General features: G+C 60.1%; 1 protein-coding gene across 6 annotated transcripts in view; it reads left to right on the forward strand.

The window, feature by feature from the left end:
• Positions 1–17,758, forward strand: part of LOC111150047 (PHD and ring finger domains 1) — a 28,170-nt gene that overhangs the window by 4,150 nt on the left and 6,262 nt on the right. For 5 of the 6 annotated variants that reach the window (XM_022507371.1, XM_022507372.1, XM_022507370.1 and 2 more), the window contains exons 3-11: positions 266–373; positions 4,565–4,791; positions 6,847–6,930; positions 8,031–8,149; positions 11,410–11,507; positions 11,676–11,851; positions 12,471–12,600; positions 15,914–16,041; positions 17,287–17,468. In XM_022507371.1, the coding sequence (XP_022363079.1) occupies positions 266–373; positions 4,565–4,791; positions 6,847–6,930; positions 8,031–8,149; positions 11,410–11,507; positions 11,676–11,851; positions 12,471–12,600; positions 15,914–16,041; positions 17,287–17,468 (1,252 nt within the window). The remainder of the gene's footprint in view (positions 1–265; positions 374–4,564; positions 4,792–6,846; positions 6,931–8,030; positions 8,150–11,409; positions 11,508–11,675; positions 11,852–12,470; positions 12,601–15,913; positions 16,042–17,286; positions 17,469–17,758) is intronic. The other variant, XM_022507373.1, reaches the window with a different exon arrangement.

Here is a 17,758-nt window from a genome sequence, read left to right on the forward strand (position 1 = left end):
CCCCAACTTTTACTCCTTTTTCTAAGTTATTGTCTCTGCATGAGGGGTACCTACGTTTATCTTACCGTTCAGCTGAGCCGTACAGATGTAAATAGAGCGAGAGGCTGTGCTTCCCCTGCCTCTGTCCCCACCCATGTGGGCAGCTGCTCATAGTCCCCTTGGTGGGCGCGTCGGGCACCTTCGTGCCTCCGGGAGGCGGCGTCCCTCTTCGCTGCCTTGGTTGTGACACTTTCTCGGGGCCCCTTCTCCACTTCTTTTGCTGTAGAAGAAAGCAGTGACGGCACTGGCGGGGGCTCTGAGGAGGACACGGGCAGCGAGCGCAGCTGCAGCACGGACGGAGAGGACGAGGATGGGGGCCTGGAGGACCCGTCCGGTGAGAGTGCCGCCGTTCACGCGGCCTGCTGTGTTCCCTCGCCGTGACGGGGACCGCTGTTTATGGAACGGTGCTGGAGTTGGTGGCTTGTCCACACTGGCCAGCGGAGGGCCGCAAGGAACTGGGGAGAGGCTCCCCTGCCGGCCTCACCTTCCGCCGGGTCAGGGCTCATGTTCATTGTAACCCTTTGTTTCAGAGTTCAGTTTGACAGCACAACTTCGTTAAAGATTACAATGTTTAGGAACGTGGAGCAGCACAAACTGGGGTCTTTCTGGGGTGAGCCCAATGGAGTGGATTTGCCGGCACAGTGAGCAGAGGCTTGCTGTGGCCCAGGGCCACCTGGCCAGAACTCTCAACAGGCCAGCTCAGTGGAGCTTCCTCTCATTCTTCTGACCAGAGACCCCGAGAGCTGACAAGTGCAGGAAGTGATTTTATTAAGGAATTCCTAGCACCTTCGTGCCAGTTGACTTCTGTGCCCTTGAACTTCTGCATAGGGAATGTTGCCATAAGGGATTGTGGTTGGGCTCACAGCACCTCCTTCCCTGTCCCTCTAGCCACCCTGGCTGCTGCATGGCTTCCCAAGGCCCCCAGGCCGGGCCACCCTGTCTGAGACCAGCTGTGCTCACCTTCCAGAGAAGGAGGGCGCACTTGGCCCTAACTGCTGATAGGGTGCTGGGCTTTGGAAGTACTCATCAAGCCGGGAGAGAGGCATGGCCCTAAAGCAAGTACCATCTGCATATCACGGTCTCTCGGGCTCTTGCAGTTGGCAGTGTTAGAATGTTACAGAAAGGTAACGGCTCCTGAAGGAACAGGGTTGCAGCAGCATGAGCGGATGTGAGTTTGCAACTTTGTGTGTGTTGGTGACTTACTCGTCCACAGTTGGATTTTGGGTGCTGTACACAGGGACCTGAAAGTATGTTCTGGTTTGCGGGTCACGAATAGAGTTCTTCTGATTGTCCCCCACGATTGACGTGTGGCCTTGGGCTGACCTGCAGCAAGTCTCAGGCACAGACACTTGGCCTTGGCAGGTCTGGAGGCAGGAGGTTCGTCCCTCCAGCAAAGGTTTGAGGGCCTGCTGGATGCCAGAGAATCTGGGTGGGGCCCGGGGGGAGTGCAGAAGGCCGCTGACCTGCTGTTCCTGAGCTCACCACTTAGCAGCAAAGACAGTGGCGTAAAGAAGTGGTTATAACAAGGGCAATCCATGGCAAGAGTGGGTATATAGGGGCATCGCCAGAAGAGCGGTTCTGTGGGCCTGGAGTGGTGAGGAGAAGCTTCCAGAGAGGCCCGTCTAAGCTGTGCTGTGAAGACAGGAGGCAGGGGCTGGCGGTAGCGGACTGAGTGCTGCTGTAAACGGACAGGTGGCACAGAGCCGAGTGCCCAGGAGGGAGGGAGATGCAGGTGCCAGGCCTGCAGGTGGGGAGGTACTACAGGGAGGGAGAGCACTGAGGCCCTGTTCGTGGCTCGCAGGCCTGTCTGCTTACGGGAGTGCCCTTTGTTCCTGCGGCACCAGCCTTTCTAACAGGTGGCGGCCTGTCCTTAGCAGGTTCTGGGAAGTGTAGTCAGACCTTGAGAAGGGGAATCTCCTGAACGCGCATTTCCTATATCCCTGCGGGCCTGGCCCTTCCCAGAGCAGCTCTTTCTGCTTTTTGCTTTTCTTGTCGTAGTGTTCGTCTTGTAAACGGCTGGCTTGATTGTGGGCTGCTGACTTTCCAACTTCAAGTATTACCTACTGGAAAGGGCCATCTGGGTGGCTCAGTCAGTTGAGTGTCGGACTCTTGATTTTGGCTTAGGTCATGATATCGGGGTCCTGAGATCGAGCTCCACGCCAGGCTCCACGCTTAGTGGGGCGTCTGCTTGAGATCCTCTCCCTCTCCCTCTCCTCCTCCCTCTCCTCCTCTCTCCCTCTCTCCCTCTCCCTCTCTCTCTCTCTCTCCCTCTCCCTCTCCCCCTCCCCCTCCCTCCCCCCCCCCCTCCCCCCCCCTCTCCCTCCCCCTCCCCCTCCCTCTCCCCCTCCCTCTCCCCCTCCCCCTCCCTCTTGCACACACCCGCATGCGGATTCTCTCTTTCTCTGGAATAAAAAAATCTCTAAAAATATATATTATTGGGACCCCTGGGTGGCTCAGTCAGTTGAGCCTCTGTCTTTGGCTCTGGTCATGATCTGAGGGTCCTCGGATAGAGCCCCACGTCAGGCTCCTTGCTCAGTGGTGAGTCTGCTTCTCCCTCTGTTGGCTGTTCCCCCTGCTTGTGTTCTCTCTCTTTCTGACAAATAAATAAAGTCTTTTTAAAAATATATCTTTAAGGCGCCTGGGTGGCTCAGTGGGTTAAGCCGCTGCCTTCGCTCAGGTCGTGATCCCGGGGTCCTGCAATCGAGCCCCGCATCGGGCTCTCTGCTCAGCAGGGAGCCTGCTTCCCCTCTCTCTCTCTGCCTGCCTCTCTGCCTGCTAGTACTCTCTTGTCTGTCAAAAAAATAATAATAATAATCTTAAAAAATATATACATCTTTAAAAAAATGTATTAGTAAAGTCTTACCACAAAAACTGAGAACACTGGGCTCTGATCTGTGGCCTCACCCCCAGCCTCCAGGCCGAGTGCGCACTGCTCCACAGGGAGCTGTGATGGATGTGGGACCGTGAGTGACAGTGGCCTGCTCAGGGTGCAGCCCCCGGGCACCCCCATCTCTGGCTCCGGCATGGACCGTGCCCTTCTTGGGGAATCTGCGTTCGTCCGCGCCTTCCTCACTGATCCCCTAGTGAGGCAGGACCGTCGTCAGCAGCCCCTGAGGAGGGGTGAACGGAGGTAGATGGCTCAGGGCCCTGCACACCCGCATGGGTCTTTACCACTCCCGTCATTGCAGGTCACCGTCCCTCATTGCCGTAGCACCGTCCCAGGGACTACACAGGGTCCCGTGGCCCTGAGATGGCCAATTCTTTTGCCTTTTGGAATTCCATAGGGAGAATCTGACCGCCCGGACTCAACCCCCTTCTGCTGGCTCGGCCCTTAGCAAAGCAGGAAGGCTGAGAGAAGCCCGTTCTCAGGCAGCTTCCCCCATGCCCTTTTCTAGAACTTTTGCATACCAGTTTCATTAGGTATTGCTTTCTTGCTGTGTAACCAGCAGCTTGGAACAGTGTGCTCGTAATCTCAGTGTTTTCCAGGGTCTGCAGTCCGGGTGTGCGTTGCTGGTCCTTTGCCCAGATCTCACTCGCCGACATCGGGGGTCACGGGCTACAGGGCCCACCTGAGGCTCAGGGTCCTCCTCCAAGGGCACTGCTTGTTGGCAGAATTTGGAGGCTTGAGCGGGTAGGGCTGAAGTCGTGAGCTCTGGCTGGCTGTCGGCGGGGGACTGTCCTCCGCTCCTGAAGGCCACTCCCTTGACCGGCAGGCCACATCGCTGCTGGCTTGCCTGCGTGCCGGCGGGCGCATATCGCTCTGACTTCTTTCTCTGCAGCCAGCCGGGGAAAATGGCTTTTAAAGGGTGCACCTGTTGGGCAAGGAGTACTTCCCTCGGCCACGCAGCAGCAGGCCTGTAGGGGAGACCCGGGTTCTGTCCGCCCTGGAAGGGATTGGGTGTGGCTGTGTCCTGAGCCCTGTGAGGACCCTCCTGCCACACAAGTGAACTTGAACCTCTCATGGAGTTTGCATGCGTTGACTGCTGCGTTGAACTGACAGTGTCTCCCTTTTTTGCTGGTCCAGATCCAGCCCCAGAACCTCTCAGAAATTGATCAGAACTGTTACAGCCATCTTGCCCAGTTAGGAACCCATGGTCCCTACATCCCCAAAGAAAAAACACAAAAGACCTGTAAGGAAGGTCTCGTGTGGAGGCAGATGGTCTGTTAAGACCGTGTTTGGGGGAAGGTTGGGGGGGGGGTGTGGCCCTCTCTGGAGGCTGCTGTGCTCCGCAGGGGCAGTTGTCAGACGGGGGCGGGCCCCTGGCAGCTGCCCTGATGGGGAGCGCTTGGCTTCCGCAGCAAGGGAGGGGCTTGTGGAGCTGGGACGGCCACTCAGCCCGCGTCCCATCCTCTTAGCTCGGAAGCCACTTCAGTGAGTTGCCCAGGGGTGGGCCTGTCGAGCAGGGCATCAGAAAGGTGTCTGTCCCCTGAGTGTAGGGTTTAGAACCATGCCTTCCTGCATGCTGCTGTGGCCTGTTTGCTTCCGGGGCTCCAGCTCACAAAGTCACGTTTCTCCTTTTTCAAGGTTCGGAAGACTCTGAAGAAGGAGGAGGAAGAGGAGAAGAGGGCGCGGAGGCCTTAGTGGCTGTGGTGGACGCTCAGGGGAAGTTGGAAGCCAGTGGCGCTTTCAGTTCTGATGACGATTCCGAGAGCTGCCCGATTTGTCTCAATACTTTCAGGGACCAGGCTGTGGGGACCCCAGAGAGCTGTGCCCATTATTTCTGCCTGGATTGTATCGTCGAATGGTCCAAGGTGAGTAGGCGGCTTCTCTGGGGTCCTTCCTTCCTTCAGGGTGACCTCTCTCCATTTACGAGTGACCCTGCAGTTGGCCAGCCTCTTGCCGGTGGTGCTCTCTGTTCCGCAGTAGACATGGAGGCCGTGGCATCGGGTCCTTGTGTGATCTTCACTTTGGTTGGTGTGCTCCTGACTCTTGGGGTTTCCAGGAAAGCTCAGTGTGGGGTGATGTGCCCGTGGAGCATGGGGTGAGGAGGCGGGAGAGAGACGTTATTTCTGGGTCAGTGCCCCGTGGGGATCTGTGTGCGGGAATCCTGTGGCTGGCAGAGGTAGCCCGGTATGCCGTGACCCCACAGACAGAGCGTGGGACGGAGCTCAGCACCGGGTCATGATGACCAGCAGGACAGGGAGCCCGCTGGAAGACAGATAAAGGAGGCGTATCAGAAACCGTATAGTGCGTGAAGAACTTTAATTTTTAGAAGATTTTACTTGAGAAAAGAGATAGTGAAAGAGAGCACAGGTGGGGAGGAGAGGGACAAGCAGGCCCTCCGCTGAGCAGAGAGCCCGATGCGGGGTTCAATCCCAGGACCCTGAGATCGTGACCTGAGCCGAAGGCAGACGCGTCACTGACTGAGCCCCCCAGGCGCCCCCGCCTCGCCCGATGGTGAACTGGAGCCGTAGTAACCCTCTTCCGACTTTTTAAACTTCACTGTGAAAAATTCTGAAGACGAAGAAGAGGACAGGAGAAGTGATGTGCGCTCCCACCCCTCCCATCCCCACCTTCAGGAGCCATCTGTCCTCTGCGTAGCCTGGAACTTGACCCACATGGATGCTGTGTGTGGTTGTAGTGGAACTCCATGCCTCCACCTCCCCTCGGGAGGTTAGCAGTAACCCCACAGCCCAGTCCTGCTCCCCGTGTTCCCAGACGTCTCAGGAGTTTGGACCTCGGCCACGTTTGTGCTGCCCTCGAGGCCACCTGTCTGCTGCCTCACTGGTGTCGTCCCAGGGCTTCCCTGCCCCCGACGCTCCTCGCTCCTCTCCTGTGGGGCTGGACCCGTTGGCACAGGTTAGATTAAGGGTTAGATTTTTTTCGCAACCAAAGCCTTGTAAACTGAGGAGCCTGACAAGGTGCTGGTTTTCTAGTTGGTGTCACACTGGATTAGCAGAAGGAGAAAACACAGGCCGAAGTGTCACGTAGGAAAGGTACTCGTCACCGGTGAATTTGTCAGCATAGATGTTTTCCAGAAGAACCGTCCGAGTGGGGGCGCGGCCGATCGCTGGGCACAAGGTAAACAGACGAAAAGTCACGCTCAGAAGCGAGTCCTAAGAAGACACGTGAGACCTATGAAGACCTTTTCTGAAACGGTTGAGTCTGAATGAAGAAAGCACTGTCTGGAGGGGAAGACCCAGCTGCAACAGATGGCCATGGCGACCCCGGGGCTCCTGGGCCCTCAAGGCATTGTGAAGTGTGGAGAGGAGGGACGGAAAATACCAAGAATTGCCGGTCCTTTCAAGAACGGGAGAAGTCACCTCCTGGATATTAAGACTTATGAAACTATACTGACTACACCGGCCTTGCTCCGGGAATGGAGACCAGGCCCTGGGAGCATGGTGGGGACCTGAAGGGCCAGCCACACAAGGTGGGCAGCAGGCAGCATCTTGCACGAGGGAGAGACGGGTCGGTCCACGTGTGTGAGATGGAAGGAAAGAGGGCCCGGCCTGTGGCGCGCACACAGCATCCCCTGGATTCGAGATTGGAAGCGAGCGAGCTGTGCTCTGAGGCCTTCGCAAGAAGATGCGGGGCACCTGTCAGGACAGGGAAGGGCTCCTAACCCCGCACCGGGGCCACCGGGAGGACTTAAACGAGGCCAGCTGGGAGCGAGGTTCGCCACGGGTGCCCGAGGGTCAGACCGAAGACGGGGCAGGACGGGAGCCCCTGTACCTCCTGGGCTGGGTGTTAAGTGAAGGTTGGATGATCAGGTTATAATGAGTTTTTGCCTTCTGAGGGAATTCTTTATTTTGAATGGAGAAAATGATCCTGTGGGATCCTGACACAATTTTTATCTCTTACAGAATGCCAATTCCTGTCCAGTCGACCGAACTGTGTTTAAGTGTATTTGTATTCGAGCCCGGTTTGGTGGTAAAATCCTGAAGAAGGTAAGCGGAGGTGCAGCGGTCGAGCCCCCACGCCCGCGCCCTGTTACGTCGGTCCCTGTATGAGGGGAGAACGTGCTTGCAGGGCCCGTCGGTTTCCTGAAGGGATCTGTGTTGGCCCAGTGCTTTTCAGAGAGCCACTGCGGGCCCTCTGCAGCCTGTAGGGGCGACACCCGTTGATGGAGGAGCTGCCTTTGCTGCTGGTTCTGGGTGGAGCAGACGGTGGCAGTTTCTCCGACGTCCTCCTCCCCACTCCCACCTGCCTTCTCTCCGCCTCCCCACTTCTCTTCTCATGGTGCCACGGCAGACGCGGGAGCGCCCACACGGCCGACGGTGCTGGGCAGGGCCGTGCGCAGGGCACCTCAGAGGTTCTCCTTTGCTCTTAGGTGTGTGCTCTGTAGAGGCACGCGGGGCTCCTGGCAGCTGTGGTTCTGGCCCTGGCGCTCTGCTCTCCTCCGCCCGGGAGCGCCTCCCATGTCCGGTGGGCAGCCTCCGTTTACCCAGAGTGGACCCCAACCCCTTGCTGGGTGTGCAGAGGTCCTAGCGGCCCACGAGCGAGCCCGGCTGGAGAAGATCCAGGAGCCATGGTGCGGGAGTCACCTGCCCGGCTCTGGAGAAAAAGGCCGTGTGTGTGTGACAGGAGGAGGAGAGGGGCAGAGGCTGTGCCCTGCGGCATGGGGAGACAGGTGGGGTGCAGAGATGGTGTCCCATCTGAGGGGACTGTGTCCCCAGACCTAGCACACGTGAAGGCTCAGATGACAGAAGCTCTGAGGACCACATCTCCGAGCCTGCATGTCAAGGACCGGCCCCACACGGGGCTGGGACTGTCCCAGTGCGGCGGCCCATGTGAGGACCGTGTCCTTGGCATCCGTGTCTCCGTCTTTGCCGGGTCGTACAGTCATTCTCACAAGAGGAAAGGCCTGCTACTTTTGTCCTGCTCCCCCTCCTCGCGCTCCAGTGCCAGTGTCCTGACTTGTGGCTGCGGGCTCCCTCTGCTCTGCGCGCCCCCCCACCCCCCGCCACCAGCAGGGAGAGGCTGCACAGTCTGCTCCGCGGTTTGGGCTGTACTTGCCGTGTGACCAGTGGTGCTTTCCTGCTCACAGATTCCAGTGGAGAATGCCAGAGCTGGAGAGGATGAGGAAGAAGACCCAACCTTCTGTGAGGTGTGCGGCAGGAGTGACCGAGAGGACCGTCTGCTCCTCTGTGATGGCTGTGACGCCGGGTGAGCCTGGGGCCCTCCTCGTGGTGGCTCCAGAGGGCCCTGTGTTCTGGGCTTCCTCCCCACCGCCGTTCACTGTTGCGGTCGCTGAGGCCAAGTCCGCTGTGTCGGGAGCATCTGAATCCCAGGCCGCCGGTTGGTAGCCGGCAGACCTCCCCGGCGCTTCTGTCCCTTCCGTTGATACCCTCCGCCTGTTCCCTCCAAATATCGCGAGGCTCTGTACAGAGAGGCACATACCACATCAAGACAGAAAAGCTGAGGGAAACGAGAAGTGGGGTCTGTGGGGCCGGTCAGCAGCCCCGGGGGCCCAGACAAAGGACTTGTGTGGGACCCCGCCTTTTATGAGGTCAGGTGACCCCTGTGTCCAGCAGGCTCTGGCTCCCGGGAGCCTTTGCCCAGCCTCTTTCCATCGTGGTTCCTCTTCTCAGGGACTCCCACAGGGGCTGCCACTGGACGTCTGCAGATTAGTCTGTAAGCTTGTGGTGAGGGGCTGCGGCAGCATCTCCGGCACAGGCGGTCACGAGAGAGTCCCATGGGGCTGGCAGGTCTGGAATTTCCTCTTGGGCGACAGGTAGCCCTTTTCAGGATTCGGCTGAGAGGCAGCAGGGGGAAGTCTCAAGCCCTGGGGACTCAGAGCCGGCCCTGGAGGTGCTCGCTTTGTTCGGTTGCGGGCTGGCCCAGGCTCTGACCCCTGCCCGGGGCCTCCCTCTCTGGTGCCGCCCTCGAAGCTGGCACGCTCTGCTTGTGCGCCCTTCCACGAGGGGCTGCCAGCGTGCGTGCCGTGTGAGTGCTCCACTCGGGGTGCTCCAGCTGGGGGGCCGGGGGTGGCCGTGTCTGACTGTCCCCTGCTCCTTGGTCGCTAGGAGTCTGGGGGACAGGAGAGGGGTGCCTTCGGTGTCCTGCAAACCCTCAAGGCCAGTCCCTGCTCTTGCCATCCCTGTGCCTCGTTTACGGGCTTGCCGGAGTACTGGCCGGAAGCTGAAGAAACACGGTCTTGTGGGGCCCTGGGGCTGAGCTCTGAGCTCTCAGAGCTCGCTTTCCATGCGAAACCAGTCCTCCCCCCATGTTCGTGGCCATTTGGGGCCTGGAGCAGCTGGGTGCTACAGGAGAGGCCATCCGAGGTGGGAAGGACTCTCTGTGGTCCCGGCCACTGGCCTCAGCTCTGTAGCTCAGGGCGCCCCAGCTGGATGCCAGACTCAGGTGCCTTCTCGTGGTCTCCACAGTGGCCAGAGAGCCCAGGTGAGGCCGTTGGAACGTTTGCTCACGGGGCGGCTTGTTTTCCTGCCACTTCTGAATTGGGCCCACGGCCTCAGTTCTTTACCCCAGAGTCTCTTTGTAACCCTAGAAACTGACAGAGTCTTGTCGGGACTCCTTACAACTTTGTTAACTTTTTTACTCTTATAAAATATGTTTGTGAATTTAATGTATCGATTTTTGTATTTTCCGTGCTTGAATTATTTAGCAGGTAAGAAAGCTCAAGTATGTAAAAATCCTGGTGAATCTAAAACTTTAAGATAAGTGAATAGGGGTCTCATGCCTCCAGGAGCCCTTACACCGCTCTTACCCGCCGCCTGCCGAGTCTTCCTGTCGTTGTCGCTTGTCTTTCACCTGAAATGACTCCGTTACGTTGGAAATGGAGTCACAAGGCTGTCGATACACAAATGTGTGTGACAGATCTTTCACTATTACCAGAAGTGAAGGACAGATTATCCCTGATTTTTTGAAACTTGCAGTTTAATGGAAAGGCATTGAGTCACCAGGGAAGCCATTGAGGACGTCACTGCGTCCCGTCACTGTGGTCCTTGCAGGCAGGAGGTCAGCTCTGGGTGCCTGGTCTTCCCCACCGTGTGGGGAATTGGGGACGGGAGCTGTGCCCCCGTCCGGGTGGCTGCTCTGTGACCCTCCCTCCGTGTGAGTCCCCAGCCAGTCTTGCCTGTGCACGGACTGCGCTGGACACAGGCTGGCCGGCCGGGCACCTGTCACACAGCAGCGGCCTCCCCTCGAGGCCCTGGACCTTGGCCCGAGGAAAACATGGAGTGAGCCGTGTCGGGTCCTTGGAGTGCTTTGTGAGAAGCTACGCAATTCCTGATTCTCTTCCTGCGACCACAGAGCTCTCAGAAGGATCTTCTGAGGCTGGGATCTACTTGGGGTGTTGGGGTGCTCCCCAGGACTTGATGCTGGCCTGGACTGGCCGGGTTGCCTTCCAGGAGGGGCCTCCCAGCCCCCGCTCCCGTCCCTGTGGCCCTTTTTTGAGGTCCCCCCCAGCCTGGCTTCCTGGGTCCTCACGTTCTCCCCCCGCTGTGACCAGCAGGTGGTCCTTCAGCTGCTCAGGATCTGGGCTCAGGTCTTCAGGGACTTAGTGGGGATTCCACTTGGGTGTCCGTCTGGCTCGGGGCTGTCTGGGGTCTTGGCGTGAAGGTGGAGAGGCTGGCATGGCAGCCCATGCCAGCAGCGAAGTGAATCTTCCCAAGCTGCTTTCATCGAAGGCTGGGTTGAAGCCACTGGGAGACTGGGCTTAGGCCCCATTTCTCTTTGCTCTCAGCACACAGAGCCTGCCTTTCTCCGTTGGCTCCTCGGACTGGGCTGTGAAGTATGAGGTGCCGACATTTGAAACTCTCGGGGCTGCCGAGCGACCGTGGGGTCGGGAAGGACAAGCTGAGGCTCCAGGTGCAGGGTACCTGCCACGGTTGGCCGCACGCCCCCACGGGATGGAGCTGCCCTCCATCACGAGGCCACCTGGTCCATCCCTCCACGCAGTACACCTCCTGTGGAGGATTCAGGAGCCGTTGGGCCCCCTTTGGAGGGCAGAGATAGCCAGCATGCCCCAGGGAAGGATGAGGAAGATGGGGAGCCTTGTGTCTCCCGTCTGATGCACGTGGACCTCGAGCAGGCCGGCCTGCACCACGTCCCCAAGGTCGGCTTGGTGAGATGTTCCAGGCGGAAGCTGCCCACAGCACCTTGCTGTGTGCTCGAGGCCCTTTCTCCAGTGGGGAGAGGGAGCACTGGGTCCCTCTCTCTCCCAAGGACCCCGGTCCGTGGGTCAGGGCCCCTCCCTCATGATCTCAGGTAACCTCACCACCCCCGAGACCCCATTTCCAAATGCAATGACTGTGGGTATTAGGGCTTCGACATGGGGACTGGGGGGGTCACGATTCAGTCTACGGCGGGGGCATTGCAGTCTTGGGACACATCAGGATGATGGTGGTGGCTCCCTGGGTTGTGACAGTGGTGCTAAAGCCCCTGTCTGCTGCTCGTTCCTGTAGGTACCACATGGAGTGTCTGGACCCTCCTCTCCAGGAGGTGCCAGTGGATGAGTGGTTCTGTCCGGAATGCGCTGCGCCTGGAGCTGCTCCCGCTGCAGGTATAGGCACCGCCTCCCCCCCAGCCTGGGAGCATTCGGGGGCCTCTCACCTTCTGGGAGAACTTGTAGGGTTTTCTGTCAGGGCAGCCCAGGACCCCGGGGAGATGCCCCCTGCCAGGCCAAGGCCACGGCGGACACACGTCAGTCCAGGATGCTCCTCCTTCCCAGATGCGGGTCCTGTGAGTGAGGAGGAGGTCTCCCTGCTCTTGGCGGACGTGGTGCCCACCACCAGCCGGCTTCGGCCCCACGCAGGGAGGACCCGCGCTATTGCCAGGACGCGGCAGAGCGAGAGGGTCCGAGCGACTGTGAACCGGAACCGGATCTCCACCGCCAGGAGGATTCAGGTGGGCGCCCGCTGCTGAGGCTGCCGGTCCCACTGTGGAGCCGTGCCCGACGCGGCCCTTCGGGGTGCAGGGCCCTGTGGCAACACCAGCCACGGACAGCCCTGGCGGGGGGTGGGGCGGGGGGCTCTTCTCTGCTGTCCAGCTGCTTGGGGAGAGCATCACGCTGATGGAGGGGGTGAGAGGACCTGGTGGAGGCTTCTGCCCCACCGCCCCGTCACAGATGCCTGCAGTCCTGCCTCCCTCTCTCCTGTGTCCGCCTTACGTCCCATCTCCCTGGGCCCCCACCGTGGCCGGGAGCCTGCGCAGCCGGCTCCTCATCACCCTTCATTCTCAGCCTGACTCGCTTCTCAGGAGGCCCTCCCAGGCCCCGGACTGCCCGCTGGAAGCGCGCAGCGTTTGTCGGAGGCGAGAAGGGCACACACGCTAGGTCTGTTACTGGCAGGCCAAGGGCGTCCAGCTTCCGTGGTCGGTTTGGTGGGGCTGGCACAGGGTCCCTCAGGGGCTCCCAGGTAGTGCCGCCCCTGCTGGGGTCCTGCCCGGAGTCCTCCTCAGGGCACGGGAGCTGTGTGAGAAGCACATGGGCGGTCGCCCCGCTGACGGCACCCTCCTTTCCATGTAGCATGTCCCTCGGTACCTCATGTCTTCTCTTCTGGACGAGACCATCGAGGCCGTCGCTGCGGGTCTGAGCTCTGCTGTGTACCAGTGCCCCGTGACGCCCCGAGCCCCCGCCAAGCGCAGGAGGAGAGCAGGTAAGCCCGGGTGTGGTGGCTTCACTGCGGGCCGCGTGTGTGTGTCCCTGGGAAGCAGCCGGCCACGTGCTCGCCTCCCACGAGCTTCACCCACAGAGCCACGTCACGTTCTGCAAGCTGGTGTTTTCACATCACAGAAACACGGCACAGACGCTCCGTGAGCCAGGCTGGTCTGGTCCGCTCAGGCCTTCTGACCACCCACCGCAGGCCTCCTGCACACGCATCTGGGCGACTCGGCCGCCCCCAGCTTGGTTGGGAAGCACTCTGCAGGCCTTGGTGGCAGAACGGTCTCCCTTCCCCCAGGCGCAGCGCTACACCAGGAAGCCCCTGGTTCTGGGCCTTTCTCTGTGGGAGCATTGAACTGATGAATTCACTGGCTTCTTGTCTTTTTCTGTGTTCATTCTGGTGATTTTGTCCCAGAGAGTCCTGTCCTTGCCTGGTGTCAGTAGGCACCTCCCGGGGAGAAGCCCTGGGGTTCTCCGTGGGCAGTACCCCCCCACCCCACACCAGCCCTGCCCGCAGAGCGCGGTGGATGGCTTCCAGGGTCAGGCTCAAGCTCTGTTCCTCAGCTGGCGTGGGCTCCGGTGGGGAGCTCTGCTTCTCCCTGTCGGTTGTCAGCGAACTGTGACTTAGTGGGTCACGACCTGTGGTCTTCCCGCGTCACCTGCACCGATCCAGGTTTGACAGCGAGCATTGACGTCCAGCCCGGCCCTTCCCTTCCCAGCCAGCGCCCCCGCCCCCAGCAGGCAGCCCCGGCGTCCTTTGCCCTGGACACTAGCTTTGCCCGTTTTCAGACGTCCGTAAGGTCTTCCCAAGCGCACAGTGGCATGTCACTTGGCGTGGCATGGTGCTCTTGGAGCCCGTGTCGGTGGATGAGTTTCTGTGGAGGGGCGTCTGCGCTCCCCGAACATGCCGCCGTCCCTTGATGGGTGTCCTGACGCGGGCCGCCTGGCTTGTGCTCTGCTTGGGCTATTGGGACAGAGCTGCTGCGAGTCTTCTGAATGTCCTCATGGTGGTCGCTTGCCGGCCGGTGTTCGGTTTCTCCTGGGGAAGGAGACCGTGGGCTCATGGGGGGAAGACGCAGTTAGGGTTCTGTGGCCCGCATCCCCCGTCAGCAGCATGCGCCTCTCACCCCCCCCAGTCCTGGGGATGGTCGGCTGTCCTCGCTGTCCTTGCTGTGCCTGCGGGGTGTGTGACACGCCCTGCCGTGCCCTGCGTTCCCCACCTTGGGGCCGAGACCCGGATGCTGTCTGGCTCTGCGGCTTGCGGAGCTGCGGGGGCGGGCAGCCTGCACTCGTGGGCCTCCCCACCGTGCGACTGCGCTCTGTGCGTGTTCTCTGCCAGGGCTGGGCCATCCTTTCCAGCCCTTTCTAGTGGACAGAACCGGGACATCCATGCTAAGGTCACGCAGTCCGTGACTTGACTGAACGAAGGTTATGGGGCTTTGTATTGTCTCATCTGCGTCTGCAGGTGCTTGTGTCAGAAACTCCACAGTTCCGTGCTCACTGGCGCCCCTGCTCACCCGTCTCCCTCCCCCAGAGAACAGCCTCATAACAGCTCAGGTCTTGCCAGCGCTGTGGTTCGAGGCAGGACTGGAGGGTTTGCTTTGGTCCCCAGCGCACACCCTGCTGAGGACAGGCCGCACCCCCGTTCCCTGTGCTCATGCGGCGGAGAACAGTTCTTCTGTCTTTGCGTCTGGCTTGCTCCCTTTTGCCTGGTAGTTTTTTTTTGGTTTGGGGTTCTTTTTTTTTTTTTTTTTTAAGATTTCATTTATATATTTGACAGAGACCACAAGTAGGCAGAGTCAGGCAGAGAGAGAGGAGGAAGCAGGCTCCCCGCTGAGCAGAGAGCCCAATGCGGGGCTCGATCCCAGGACCCTGGGATCATGACCTGAGCCGAAGGAGAGGCTTAACCCACTGAGCCCTCCAGGCACCTTGGTTTTGGGTTCTTTTTTGGTTTCCTATTTTCATTTTGTTTTGGTTTTGTTAGTGAATTTTTCGCTTTTGCAGACTTCTGCAAAGCTTTGGAGGCAGAGGGAGAAATGCGTAGCGAGTCCCCACTCCGCCATCGTGTCGCTGGCCTCGACCTCACTTGTACCCCTCACCTGCTCCCTTCCGTGTTGTCTTGAAGCAGATCTTTCTTGTCATCGGCCTCTTACCTGGAGGTATTTTCCAGTGTGTTTCTGAGAGACGCCGTCTTTTTTCCTTTGAGCTGCAGCACAGTACCCTTGTGACCCCAAGAAGTCAAGTAGCGGTTCCTTAACGCCGTGAGATAGTCTCAGGGTTGAGGGTTCTAATTGTGTCATAAATGTGATAGAATTTTAAAACCTAGTTTATTTGAATCCAGAGCCCGGCAAGATCCATGCTTCACTGTCGGCCGCGCCCGGTGAGTGGCTCTGGGAGCTCCTGACTCTGGGGGCAACTGGGGGGCCGAGGCTCCCCTCCCGCTGTGGCGGCCGGGAGCAGAACCACAGGGTCCCCCGGCTTCACCCGAAACTCTCGTCCAACTGGATTTGGGTTTGCGAGCGGCCCGGCGGAGGGCGCAGGTGGGGCCCGCTGGGTTCACCAAGGCAGGGAGAGGCCTCCCCGCGGTGCGGTCCTTCCCCAGGCCCGGGTTTGCTTTGCAGAAGCTCGCTTGCTAGTCACTTGCTGGGTGGAGTTCAGGCAGGGCTGTGAGGGCGCAGAGTTTGCACGTGGGCCGTGGCAGGGGAAGGGGGGTTATTCCCTGCAGACGTCGCGAGGGCCCATCGCTCCGTCCCTGCGGAGGCCGCTCCTTCCAGGCTGAAGCCCCCACCGGGTTCCAGGGGCTGCTGGGGCGTCCTGGAATGAGGGTCCTTCTTGAGCCCATGGTAGCGTCCCTGAGCCGGACAAGGGCCGAAGCCCGGAGTGTGGGCACTTTGGTCTTGAGGACGGGCTGCAGAAGCCGTGCGGCCAGTGCCCCACACCCCAATCTGTCGGGAGCAGCCCCAGGGTCACCGCCGGTGGCCGCGTACCTGGGGCCCCTCATTTCACTTCGCTCTGTGTCATCAGGGCTGGTAGCTTCGTTTTTCCTTTCGTTCTGGTGTGTGACAAATGACGTGGGACAGTCACTGGTTTAAAAGTTGGCCTGGCAGGTTGCTCTGCACCGCCGCGCCTTCCCTCCTCACTCCTCCGCGCAGAAATGCTGGTGAAGTTACGACCTGTTTCTACATGTGACTGTCTTCATGCCAGGTCCTGGGGGTGCAGAGTGCGTCCTTGGTGGGGGACACCCAGGGGCAGGGCCGGGGGGCTCGGGGCACAGAGGGAAGCATAGACTCTCAATGTGCTTTTTGTAGGAAGACGGAAGAAAGTGTCGGGAAGAAGGAAAACGCAGTCCAGGTCGTCCGTGAAGAGCAGAAGCTCCGGGACGAGATCTAAGAAGCGCCAGGGTCGCGTGAGGAAGAGAAAAGGGAAAAAGTCAAAGGTAGCCTCGGACGGTAGCGTTCCCCATGTGCTGTCAGTTTCCTCGTGCAGCTAGGTGGCGGGTCGCACAGAAAAAGCTCCTTTTTTCTGTATTTGCTTAGAGATCCACCGATAGAAATGAACATTTCCACAGCACACATTAAAGATGGGGCTGAGACGAGAGATTTCCCAGGACCCTTTGGAGCCGGACATCCCGAGGGCTTGCGTAGGACTCCTGACACCCCAGGGTTGGGCCCTGGGTGGCCCAGCAGGTCTGGAGGCCTCAGGGCCGTGGCCAGCAGCTCATCCGGGAGGCCGGCGGATGGTCACCTGGTGCCCGGGAGCCCAGTGGGAGCTGTGGGCGAGTTGAGGGAGGAATGCCACCCAGGGCGTGCGGCCATGTTTTCGGCCGGGACGCTCTTGTCCTGCCGAGGTGACTCGAGGGGGGTCCCCTGCGAGCACTGCCCACGTCAGGCCGTTCCCCGTGCTCCGGTTCTCTCACCCGCAGGCTTCGGGGCGGGCCCTTCCTCGTGTGTGTGCTGCCTGTGTCACGTGTCCCAGCTCTGAAGGGTCGTCCTCCTTGCGCTCATGAGCCGCGCTGAGAGCGCGTTAACGTGAAACGTACGAGCCCACCGTGGCCGTCGTGCAGGTGTTTGTTGCGACTGAACGTGACCTTACACCTGAGACCTTTGTCGTTGCCTGATGACGTGAGTGCTAGAGCTCACGCTTACGGAGCCTACGCTTCCCTTTCAATGAGAGTGAGCAGTTGCTCTGGTGGTCCACCCATGTGAAAGTCCTGGAGGGTTGGTGGCACACCTGCCGTGTGGGGGTGTGGGTCCCCCAGCGCTGCTCCTCAGGTGTGTAGGCAGCCGTCGCCTGGACAGCCCGTCGTGCTGCTTGGCAGTGTGTGTGCAGGGTTGGACGCCCCCGCGGCGGCGGGGTGCCAGGTGTGCAGGGTTGGACCCCCCCCACAGCGATGGGAGGGTGCCAGGTGTGCGGGAGTGTGCCGGGTGTGCAGGGTCGGACGCCCCCGCGGCGCAAGGTACCAGCTGTGCCCAGCTCCTGCGGGTAGTTTTGCGGTGTGTTAGGTTGGGGATGTCGAGATGTGCTCGTCAACTCTGTTGGAGTAAAACTTCTACAACGTTGTTAATGCACGTGAAGCCGTTCGGCTCCCGTGTGATACTTACTCAGCCTCCTGGGTGGTGGTTCTGGATCCTTCAGCTCCCGTCTTGCTTACCATTCCTTGCCTTTCGTGACTTCGGTTCAGAATGAAGCCACAGCTCGCTCCCGCATCGCACGGACACTGGGCCTCCGGGGTCCGGCCCGTGGAGCCTGCATCCCGTCTGTGCACAAGCCGGCAGACCCCTCTCTGGGGCTGATGCGTGCGGACATCGGCGTGGCCTCCCTGTCGCTTTTTGGAGACCCCTATGAGCTGGACCCCTTTGACAGGTAACGGCAGGGCGACCTCCCTCCTTTCCTTGTGGGCAGTGACCTCGGACGTTGTGTTCGTTTGGCGAGGGTGGCGATGGCGGTCCCCTCCTTAGAGCCACGAGGTGTGGTGGAGCCCCCTGCACCCGCCTCTGCTCGAGCGGAGGAGGCCCAGCTTGCACACCCAGCGGGCTGTTGCCAGCGTGAAGCCCCTCCATGGGGCCCGGGTGCCACTTGGGGCACGGGTGCTGCCGCATGTGCCATCGAGGAGGGGCCTGGGGTCTCCCTGGGCCTCCGATGGTGTGGGTCAG

The sequence above is a fragment of the Enhydra lutris genome, unplaced genomic scaffold, assembly GCF_002288905.1.
Source record: "Enhydra lutris kenyoni isolate GAN:26980312 unplaced genomic scaffold, ASM228890v2 scaffoldscaffold22, whole genome shotgun sequence".
NCBI classification, from domain to species: Eukaryota; Metazoa; Chordata; class Mammalia; order Carnivora; family Mustelidae; genus Enhydra; species Enhydra lutris.